General features: G+C 48.3%; 1 protein-coding gene across 3 annotated transcripts in view; it reads left to right on the top strand.

The window, feature by feature from the left end:
- Window positions 1–11,856, top strand: part of ncald (neurocalcin delta) — a 162,931-nt gene that overhangs the window by 115,439 nt on the left and 35,636 nt on the right. For all 3 annotated transcript variants that reach the window (XM_033018954.1, XM_033018953.1, XM_033018956.1), the window contains exon 2: window positions 11,174–11,572. In XM_033018954.1, coding sequence (XP_032874845.1) covers window positions 11,195–11,572 — 378 coding nt within the window. In that variant the 5' untranslated portion in view covers window positions 11,174–11,194. The remainder of the gene's footprint in view (window positions 1–11,173; window positions 11,573–11,856) is intronic.

The following is an 11,856-nucleotide window of genomic DNA, read 5'->3' as shown; positions in this document are numbered from 1 at the left end:
TGATAACCACCAGACAGATGTATGTCCAAACGATATATTACCTCTCCAATCAGTCAACAGCAGAAATGCCCTTAATAGAACATCCAGCCAAGCAGAAGGATCTGGGAAGAAACTGAGGTTGTAAAACGCCATTAATGTGAATGCCATTGAGCAATTAGGAGAATTAGCTTTCTTTTTGAATGCAATGTATTCTGTTTCCATGGCAAGTGTTCACAACAGAACCATAGGAGAAGCTGAGCAATTTTCTTCTTGTGTTTCATGATTAGTTCTATTTTATTGCCACGAAAATCATTTGGCCAAAAAGTCAGGCAGTAGGGTGGGTACCAGTAACTAATTACATGCTATTTCTGTTCACTGTTGCAATCAATATGGAAGCAACATTAATACTTGAAGATTTGAATGTTACCAACTCTGATGCTAGGACATACAATTGAATGCATGTTTTTTTTGTGCTATCTTTTCTAATTTAGTGGGGGGGGGTTTTAATAGGTATCAGTGTTGATCAGAATGACCTGATTTTCATTGAGGGTAATTGGGTCAATCAATTGTCATTGTATCTGTCCACTTACACAAGAAATATTCAACGTCAAATTGAACTATTTATCATGTAAAATCAAGAATATGGCACCTATTAATTGATACCTTTTGTGGGGATGGCTAAATTTTCAAGCCACAACATTTCTGAGAACCAATTGGACCACATTTGAAGTATTGTGTCGAGTACTGTTCTGCTAGCTAAACTGAGTTGAAGCTGAAGAGGGTGCAGATAAGATTCACAAGGATATTGCCGAGACTCGAGGACTTGAGGTATAAGGAGAAACTGGATAGTGTGGGGCTGTTTTTCTGGAGTAAGGAGCCTGAGAAATGACCTTATAGACTTTTCCAAAGTCGTAAGGGGCATTGATGGGGTAAAGACACAGTTCGTTTTCCAGGATAGGGGAGTTTATGCACTCTAGTTTTAGTTTTATGAGAAGGGAAAGATTTAAGGGAAGACACAAAAGACTAGAGGTGCTGGGATCTTGAGCAGAACACAAAGTGCTGGAGGAACTCAGCTGGTTGCAGCATTTGTGGAGAGAATGGATAGGTGACTTTTCAAGATGGGACACTTCTTCAGTGATTGTAGTAAGGGAGAGAAAGCTGGAAATGAGGTGGTTGGGACAAAGTGAGTGGCAAAGTCTAGAAAACGAGACAAAAAGGTGTCAGATAAGGAGAGAAGTGGAGTGAAATGCAAAGCCAAAGGGAGGGATGCAGGTGTAAGGGATGGTGAAGTGTGTGTGTGTGTGGGTGGTGGGGGAGATGAAGGAAATAGGGGCAGGGTAATGGGAGAGGGTTCTGAGAGGTAGGTTTTCACATAGTGGCTTGTGGATATATGGAACTAGCTGCTAGAGAAGATGATAGAGGCAGGTACCTTTACATTAAAAAAAAACATTTTGACAGGTACTTGGATAGGAAGGGGTTTAGAGGAAAATGGGTCAAACGTAGGTAAATGGGATTATCTTAGATATCTGTCTTGGTTGGCATGGATGAATTGTGGTCACTCCCTGAATCAAAGAAAATATCTTAATCTTGCCCAACCTGATACTAATTATTTATACCTATTGACTTGAAGAGACATGTCAACTTGATACCAAACAACAAATCAATGATGTTGTAGTGCCTTAATGTCTTTAACACACAATGTCTGATGAAAGATTTGTTTTTAATAGCTGTTCTCAGGCCTGGACACCCAATAGTGTTTGATACTACTAGCATCACATCATGGGGTTTTACTGATTTGTAAACCAAACACTCCTTTGCAAAGTATACATATGCAGATTGGTTACATTCTTTTAGTTATTTTAGTTTTCTCTCTTTATCTTCTCAACAAAATGTATTTAGCCACACGTACCTGTAATTATTCTTCACTATATAATCACCCATTTATTTATCTAGATGAGGATTAACTTGGTTTCATTTAATCTGTTCTATATGTTTGTAATTATAAATTAGCAATAAATATTATGATATTCTTTGATATACATGGATAGGAAAGGTTTAGAGGGATAAGAACCAAACAGGGGTAAATAGGATTAGCTTAGATGGGGCACCTTGGTTGACATGTGCACGGTGTGTAAACTTTTCCCCTCTGATCCTAAAGATATGCCCTCTAGTACTTGCTATTTCGATCCTGAGAAATGGGTTCTGACTGTCTACCTTATCTGTAATTCATAATTTTATATACTTTTATCAGGTACCCCTGCAACCTCCAGCGTTCCAGAGAAAACAATCCAAATCTGTCCAACCTCTCCCTGTAGCTAATATCCTCTAATCCAAGCATCATTCTGGTAAACATCCTCGACACTCCTTTCAAAGCCTACACATCCTTACAGTACTTCTTGAGATCTCTCGTGATTTTGTACACATCTATAGGGTTGCCCCTTGTCCACCTAGGTTCCAGAAAAAAAAGTTTTGGCATTTCCTTGTAACTCAAGCCTTTGGTTTCTGGTAACATCCAGGGGAATTTTTCTACACCCTTAGTATTTTGGGAAATAAATAATGGGGTTGAAAGGGGATAAATCTGCATCTGCTAAATACCTCTATTCTAAAGTTTCTTCCACAAACCAGGATGGAAAATGTAATCCAAGTTTGGGAACACTATCCCGCTGTTATGACTGGCATTTAATAGTTTAATATTTCACTGTGAAAGACTGATGCCTAGTTTAAAATGGAACACCTTATAAAGGTTATAAATGTCACATTATGTAATGCAATGGAAGATTAGACAGCCAGATACTATGTTCAGCTTGTTTCACTGCTTAAAGTCACTCTATTTGGAAAAGTAATTAATTCCTTTGGACTTGCATTTTGGTGTCTTTATCTGCTGCCAAAGACATCAGAAACAGCGTAGTTGTAACACTACCAGCAAATTCTGGGCGGGACTTATAGTTGGATTATATATTGCTGTGTGCTGGAGCAATTGATCATCTATCAATCTATATTACTAAAACTCTTTATGCCGGCAATGTGTCACTCTGCACAGCTTTTTCCTATCTTCTTCCAAACACTAGGCCATAGACTTCCCATTTTCACATATTCTACTCACATTTTTCCTGTCGAAGCGATAAACATCTTCCTGTCGCATTCCGACCTATATTTACGAAGTTATTCATGATTTAAAGTTTCAAAAAAAGCCAAAACTGCTTTCTCGGAGAGCGTCCAGTGATGATGTCACAATGCCTCTCTCATTGCACCAATCACAATGGCCTCTAAAGCTGGCTGCCTTTCACAGTGCACCAATCACAATAGGCTCTCAAGCTGTCCAGGCCCTGGTGCTGCTCTATGACCTGGGTAGGTCCTGGGGCAAGGAATGGGATTGAGGAGAGGAGGATGAGGAAAATGAGGAGGAGGGAGATGGGGTAGGGTCTCTAACCCCTCCCTCTCTGCCCCTCTCTACCCCCCTCCTCTACCCTCCCTCTACCCCTCTCCCTCTCTAACCCCTTCCACCTCCCCCTCCCTCTCTACTCCTTCCCCCTCCATCTCTTCCCACTCCATCTCTTCCCCCTCCCTCTCTAGCCCCCTCCCTCTCTGCCCCCTCCCTCTCTGCCCCCTCCCTCTCTGCCCCCCCTCCCTCTCTGCCCCCTCCCTCTCTGCCCCCCTCCCTCTCTGCCCCCCTCCCTCTCTGCCCCCCTCCCTCTCTGCCCCCTCCCCTCCCTCTCTACCCCCTCTTTCTCTCCCCCTCCCTTTTCCCCCCCATTTCTTCCCGCCCTCTACCCCCGCCCTCCCTCCTACCCCCTCCACCGCCCCTCCATTCTACTCCTTCCCCCGCCCTCCTCTGTCCCCATCCCTCTCTACCACCCTGACCCCCTCCCTCCTCCTGGCCACCCTCACTTCTCTGGCCCCTCCTCCCTCTCTGCCGCCCTCCCTCTCCGCCCCCCTCCCTAAAACCCCTCTCTGCCCCCCCCTCCCTCTCTCCCCCCTCCCTCTCTGCCCCCCTCCCTCTCTGCCCCCCCCCTCCCTCTCTGCCCCCCTCCCTCTCTGCCCCCCTCCCTCTCTGCCCCCCCCCCTCCCTCTCTCCCCACCCTCCCTCTCTGGTCTCTTCCCCCATCCCTCTGCCCACTCCCTCTCTGCCCCCTCCCCTCCCTCTCTGGACCCCTCCCCTCCCTCTCTGGCCCCCCCCTCCCTCTCTGCCCCCCTCCCTCTCTCGCCCCCCCCCTCCCTCTCTGCCCCCCTCCCTCTCTGCCCCCTCCCTCTCTGCCCCCCCCTCCCTCTCTGCCCCCCCCCCCTCCCTCTCTGCCCCCCCTCCCTCTCTGCTGCCCCCCTCCCTCTCTGCCCCCCTCCCTTCTCTGCCCGGCCCCCCTCCCTCTCTGTGCTCCCTCCCCCCTCCCCTCCCTTCTCTGCCCTCCGCCCCTCCCTCTCTACCCCATCCCCTCCCTCTCTTCCCCATCCCCTCCCACTCCGCCCCATCCCCCTCCCTCTCTTCCCCCTCCCCTCCCTCTCTGCCCCCTCCCTCTCTGTCCCCTCCCCTCCCTCTCTGGGCCCCCTCCCCCCACGCTGTCCCCCCTCCCCTCCCACTCTGCCCCCTCCCTCCCTCTCTGCCCCCTCCCCCCCTCTCTGCCCCCTCCCTCTCTGCCCCCTCCCCTCCCTCTCTGCCCCCTCCCCCCCCTCTCTGCCCCCCCCCTCTCTGCCCCCCCCCTCCCTCTCTGCCCCCCTCCCTCTCTGCCCCCTCCCCTCCCTCTCTGCCCCCCCCTCTCCTGTGCCCCCCCTCCCTCTCTGCCCCCCCTCCCTCTCTGCCCCCCTTCCCTCTCTGCCCCCCCTCCCTCTTTGCCCCCCCTCCTTCTGACCCCCCCCTCCCTCTCTTCCCCCTCCCTCTCTTCCCCTCCTTCTCTGGGCCCCCCGCCATCTCTGTCCCCCCCCCCTTCCCTCTCTGGCCCCCTCCCCTCCCTCTCTCCCCCGTCTCCCCTCCCCTCTTCTTCCCCCTCCCCCTCCCTCTCCTGCCCCCGTCCTCTCTGCCCCCCCCCTCTCTGCCCCCTCCCTCTCTGCCCCCCCCTCTCTGCCCCCCCTCCCTCTCTGCCCCCCTCCCTCTCTGCCCCCCCTCCCTCTCTGCCCCCTCCCTCCCTGCCCCCCTCCCTCTCTGCCCCCTCCCTCTCTTCTGCCCCTCCCTCCTGCCCCCCTCCCTCCTCCTGCCCCCTCCCTCTCTGCCCCCCATCCCTCTCTGTCTGGCCCCCTCCTCCTCTCTTCCCCCCTCCAACCTCTCTGCCCCCTCCCTCTCTGCCCCCTCCCCTCGCCTCCTCTCTCCCCGCTCCCCTCCCTCCTCTGCCCGCCCTCCCCTCCTTCTTTCTGGGCCCTCCCCTCCCTCTCTGGGCCCCCCCCCTCCCTCCTCTGCCCGCCACTCCCCTCCCTCTCTTCTGCCCCATCCCCCCTCTCTGCCCCCTCCCTCTCTGCTCCCTCCCCTCCCTCTCTGCCCCCCCTCCCTCTCTGCCCCCCTCCCTCTCGCTGCCCCCTCCCTCTCTGCCCCCTCCCCTCCCCTCTGCCCCCTCCCCTCCCTCTCTCCCCCTCCCCTCCCTCTCTGCCCCCTGCCCCTCCCTCTCTGTCCCCCTCCCCTCCCTCTTGCCCCCCTCCCCTCCCTCTCTGCCCCCCCTCCCTCCTCTCTGCCCCCGCTCCCGCTCTTCCCCCCTCCCCTCCCTCTCTGCCCCCCTCCCCCTCCCTCTCTGCCCTCCCCCTCCCTCTCTGCCCCCTCCCCTCCCTCCTCTGGCCCCCTCCCCTCCCTCTCTGCCCCTCCCTCCCTCTCGGGCCCCCTCCCTCCCTCTCGCCTCCTCTGCCCCCTCCCCTCCCTCCTCTGCCCCTCCCCTCCCTCCTCTGCCCCGCTCCCCTCTCGTCTCCTTCCCGCCCCCTCCCTCACTTCCCCCTCCCTCTCTGCCCCCCTCCCTCTCTGCCCCCCTCCTCTCTTCCCTCACTCCCTCTCCGTTCCCTCTTCCCCCCTCCCTCTCTTCCCCCCCCTCCCTCTCTGGGCTCTGCCCCCTCCCTCTCTTCTCCCCGTCCCTCATCTTTCCCCCTCCCTCCTCTTCCCCTTTTCCCCCCCTCGTCCCTCTCTTCCCCCCCTCCCTCTCTTTCCCACCTCCCTCTCTTCCCCACCCTCCCTCTCGTCCCCCTTCCCTCTCTGTGCCCCCCTCCCTCTCTGCCCCCCCTCCCTCTCAGCCACCCCTCCCTCTCTGCCCCCCCTCCCTCTCTGCCCCCCTCCCTCTCTGCCCCCCTCCCTCTCTGCCCCCTCCCTCTCTGCCCCCCTCCCTCTCTGCCCCCCTCCCTCTCTGCCCCCCTCCCTCTCTGCCCCCCTCCCTCACTGCCCCCTCTCTGCGGAGTGGTGAGTATTGGGACCTATGGGTGAGTGGTGGAATATTGCGTTTGGGGACTAGCCCTCCCATGTGACGCCGCGCGCCCCCTCCCCCTCCCCCCCCCGCGTTGGGGGACGGGACCCAATGGGTCCCACTTGGTCTAGTAAATACTGAAAGCATTGTCCTCACGTAAAACGTGGTCGCTGAGTTTTACTATTTCCTTAACTTTTGTCTTCATTACATGGTAACAGACCACATATACAGGTCAGTAATTACAATTTCATAATTTAACCACAACTTGATCTCCTCAAAGAGAGTTCGATTGTTTCGATTAACACCTTCGATCAGTCTAGAGGAACTTATGAGGAGATTTCAGAAAGTTGGTGTTTGGCCACTGCAAAGTACAGGTCAATGCACCGGTCTATAAGGGGACCTCCATTGGAAAGGGTCATCAGTGGAGAAGGGAGTGTGACAGAGGACTCTGGGGGGAGCGGGAAAAGTATTGGAGCGAGAGTTGGCAAGAAGAAAGCTGGAAGAATTCAGTGGGTCAAACAACCTCCATAGATCTTGCTTAGCCTGTAAAGGGGCTGTCCCACTTGGGCGACCTAATTGGTGAGTTTAGAAGAGTTTAAAAAATGACATGTTGAAGACCTCCTTCAACTATGTAGAAGACCTCCTTCGACTATGTTGAAGACTAGCTACGACTAGCTACGACTAACTTCGGGAAAATTGGTCCCCGAATAGTGGAGAGTGAAGACTACCTCCTTCGATCTCCTTCGACCTCCCTTCGACTATGATGAAGACTATCTACGACTACCTTCGACTACCCTCGATTACCTATGACTAACATGCCGACCTACTACGACCTTCTAGGACTAAACCTACAAGTAAAAAATGTATCGATTTTTTTTTTCCCATGGCGACCTTTTTTTCCTCACGGGCATTTTTTTTTTACAAATTGAAAAAAATGCTGCGACCTAGCTGAGGCCTCGAGTACGCGGAGACCACTCTCGGGCATGAAGGAGAGTTACGAAGACTTCCTACGATCTTGTGACGACCATGCTGCGAGTATGAGTCGAGGGCAAACTCGCCAGAACTCGCGAATTAGGTCGCCCAAGTGGGACAGGCCCTTACATTTTTTCCAGAATTCTGTAATTTTGCTGATTTCTGCTCCAGTGTCTGCAGTCTCTTTATCTTAGAAACATAGAAACATAGAAAGTAGGTGCGAGAGTAGACCACCAGGTCCGTCGAGCCCGCACCGCCATTCGCTCATGGCTGAACACTAAACAGACACACTTACCCACAAACAGTAGACACAAGACACAGAACACAAGACACTACCCTCCCCTTTATACCACTATCACCCCTCTCCACCCCAAGAACCGCGTGATCTCCTGGGGGAGGCAAAAAAACGGATAAAAACCCAGGTCCAATTCGGGAAAAAAATCCGGGAAATTCCTCTCCGACCCCAATCCAGGCGATCGACACTTGTCCAGGAGATCACTCAGGTCTTACTATACTAACCATACCTAGGTCCATATCCCTGCCCTCTCCCCGTAGGCCCTTATCCCCTTGGCAGCTAAAAAACCATCTATTTTAGACTTAAATATATTTAACGTTTCTGCTTCCACTGCTCCCTGGGGCAGTGAATTCCATAAATTAACCACCCTCTGGGTGAAGAAGTTCTTCCTCATCTCAGTTTTAAAAGAGCCCCCCCTTATTCTGCAATTATGTCCCCTAGTTCTAGTTTCCCCGATCATTGGGAACATCCTCGGTGCATCCACCCGATCAAGGCCCCTCACAATCTTATATGTTTCAATGAGATCGCCTCTCATTCTTCTAAACTCCAAAGAGTAGTTCCAGCCTACTTAACCTTAATCAAATCTGAAGATGCATATACACCAAATGTCAGTCGAGTGTACTTTTTAAAATAGCAACAGATCAGCATGATTACCTCCTTGTTGCAATAAGCCTGTTTCATTATAGTTGTAGGTTCCAGCTTTGAGCTTCATTTTGTATCATTCATGTCAGAAATGGGTGTTTTAGAGATGTGGCGAGGAAACAGGCCCTTCAGCCCAGCGAGTCCACGTCAACCAACGATCATACACTAGTTCTACCCTACACGTCAAAGACAATTTTGCAGCAGCCAATTAACCTACAAACCTACATGGATTTGGAATGTAGCAGGAAACTGGAGCACCCGGAGAAAACCCACATGGTCACAGGGAGAACGTACCAACTGCATACGGACAGCATCCGTGGTCAGGATTTAACCCGGGTCTCTGGCGCTGTATGGCAACATCTCTACTGCTGCTAGACACAAAATGCTGAGGTAACTCAGTGGGACAGGCAGCACCTCTGGAGAGAAAGAATGGGTGACGTTTCGGGTCAAGACTCTTCTTCAGACTAGAGTCAAGGGAAAGGGAAATGCTAGATGTTAGTCCTTTCCTGCTGTGCTGCTGTATTGACTGAATAGTAATGTTATACCTGATTATTAATAACCCATTATCTGTTATTTGCACTTTATCAGTTTATTTATTCATGTGTGTATATATTTATATGATGGTATATGGACACACTTATCTGTTTTGTAGTAAATGCCTACTATGTTCTGTGTGCTGAAGCAAAGCAAGAATTTCATTGTCCTATACAGGGACACATGACAATAAACTCACTTGAACTTGACTTGAACTTGAAAAAGATCATGCATGCTATTGTGAATTCGGACAGGAAGTGCCCAGGCCAATTTTATGTTGAGCGTGATTTCATGTGGAAATCATGGCTGATGCAATTTACAATTTGTAAAACTTTTTATTTGATTACTTTAAAAGTAATATGAAATTGATGAGAGTGACAAATCTCCAGGCCAGGTATGGTCTCCATCCTGGTATTAAAAGAAAAATGCCAGGATACTCTTGAGGCGCAATTTATATTCCAAAACTCTGAATTCAAGGAATCAAAAATAAGTTCACTATTGAGGGAAGATGAAGAAAGAAGCAGAAAAGAAAAGATGATCGGTCGAGAAGTCAGCTGAAGTCGAAATTACTAAATTGTTCCAATTCTTGAATGTTGTATTTGTGATTGTGAGCTAGCTTTTGGATAAAAATGAACTGATGAAGCGAACTGGCATGGGTATGAATGGCAAATTTTGCAAAGGAATATTACTAGATGAGATGATTGAATAGGGGAAGTTGTGACAGCTGATGTTGAATTCAGAAATATATGCATGGAAGCACATGAGAATGCAGAAATAGCAAAAAACAAACTGAAGGAAGAAGTTGGCAGGTCATGCAGTATAAGTGGGGGGTGGAGGAGGGGGGGGGGATAATAGGCAGATGGGTGGGGAAATGTTAAAATAAATTAGCAAATGATGGGTGGAAACAGATTACAGGGAATTGAGGACAGATGGAATGTCTTTCGTCCAGATGGAGGATTTTGACCATCCCTTTGCCTCCATTGAGTTCTTCCAGCAATTAATGTTTTGCAGAAAACTATATATATTAGCTTTGGATGTGAAAGGTAAGTGAAAAACTGGGGATTTCGGATGGTCATAGGGTTTTACTGGTCTTAATGCCAAAATCATTAGAAACATGTGGATTACTGCAGAAAAAAAACCTTACTGAAGCTGATGATAAGGATGTTGCCTAGAAGACCTTTCCTAACAGTTATTTGTTTTCAGTAATGCAAACAGCTGTGTGATAACTGCCTGAATTGTTGATACACTTAATGTTGATTATACCATGCCTTTGTAATTTGTCCTTCTCGGGAATGGAAAGTAGTTAACATTTATTTGCCTGACTATCGGAGGTTTAAGCACGATGACCAAAGTGGTAGGACAAGAGGACATGACTTGAGAATTAAGGGACAGAAGTTTAGGGGTAACATGAGGGGGAACTTCTTTACTCACAGAGTGGTAGCTGTGTGGAATGAGCTTCCAGTGGAAGTGGTGGAGGCAGGTTCGATTTTATCATTTAAAAATAAATTGGATAGGTATATGGACAGGAAAGGAATGGAGGGTTATGGTCTGAGTGCAGGTAGATGGGACTAGGTGAGAGTAAGTGTTCGGCACGGACTTGTAGGGCCGAGATGGCCTGTTTCCGTGCTGTAATTGTTATATGGTTATATGAATTGTACTTTACACAGTAACAGGTTAATGGAAATGGCTGTATTCTAATAGGGTTTGTTGATTACAAAAGAAAATTAAAAATGAAACATTTCATAAATTGAAAAGACTCAACAGAATGCATTATGGCTATTTTGGTACAATGTATTCCTATGCATCTAGAGTAGTGCACTTTTGGTTATAATAAGAAATAGCTTTACTGATCAAGAACCAGACCTCCAAGGGTCAAAATTATTACAGGGAAACTTCATAAATCAAAGTGTGTGCATTGAGGTACATGACAATTGGTAATAATTGATTCTGTAGCATTGGTCTGCCATCAGATTACTTTAGGTAGTTAATTAAATTTATTTGAAAGCATATCCCCGTAAACAAAATTAAGGGTTTAATTTTGTCTAACTTGGAATACAGTTATTTTTATTTGATTTTACAGTGACCTTTTTCTGAGAACACTGCTGGGCTATGTATAGAATGAAAAAGTCAGTATATTTTGGGATCTATTTAATCTCCAGCAAACACTCCTTCCTGGGATGATTATGATGGTTCTTGGTGATAATATATAGGGAGCTGTCAAATCAACCTCACTATGGATTCTAACCAAAATTCTTCACCTATCAGCCTGTATTTGTGTAGAGTTTTCGTTTTCTAAATTTTGTATGTTTTTGATGTGTTTTAATCTTTGGATTAATTGGATTGACTTTAACTTGGTTCAAATCAATGTTCTTTTGCAATTACTCTGCAGCTTAAGGCCTATAAATTCAAGATGGGGAAGCAGAATAGCAAGCTACGGCCTGAGGTGATGCAGGATTTGCTGGACAGCACAGACTTCACGGAGCATGAGATTCAGGAGTGGTATAAGGGTTTCCTCAGGGATTGCCCGAGTGGGAACTTATCAATGGAAGAATTCAAGAAAATTTATGGGAACTTCTTTCCCTATGGGGATGCTTCCAAATTTGCTGAGCATGTTTTTCGCACTTTTGATGCCAATGGAGATGGAACAATAGACTTCCGGGAGTTTATCATTGCACTAAGTGTCACTTCAAGAGGCAAACTGGAGCAGAAGCTAAAGTGGGCGTTCAGTATGTATGATCTAGATGGAAATGGATATATCAGCAAGTCGGAAATGCTGGAGATTGTTCAGGTACCCTCAATTATAGCAATTTACTGTATGTTGTAATGCATCCTCAAAATGTTTTGATAATCAAGCATTTTGACATTTTGTTCTTGTGTTCTGATGGCAAGCTGTGTTTAGAATTTGTGAACCCACAGCATCAATGCAAATGTGTACTGAATTATTGAAAGGAGCATGCCTCTTGTCAATATATTTTAATTTTTATGTTTTACTAAATATGTTTTGCTGATTCTTAACAAAATTTGATGCACAATATAATCTGACAATTCATTCACTCGTGTGAGTATTAATCT

Source organism: Amblyraja radiata, chromosome 4, assembly GCF_010909765.2.
Source record: "Amblyraja radiata isolate CabotCenter1 chromosome 4, sAmbRad1.1.pri, whole genome shotgun sequence".
NCBI lineage: Eukaryota > Metazoa > Chordata > Chondrichthyes > Rajiformes > Rajidae > Amblyraja > Amblyraja radiata.
The sequence above is the reverse complement of the archived record's forward strand: the minus strand, read 5'-3'. Positions and strand labels throughout refer to the sequence as shown.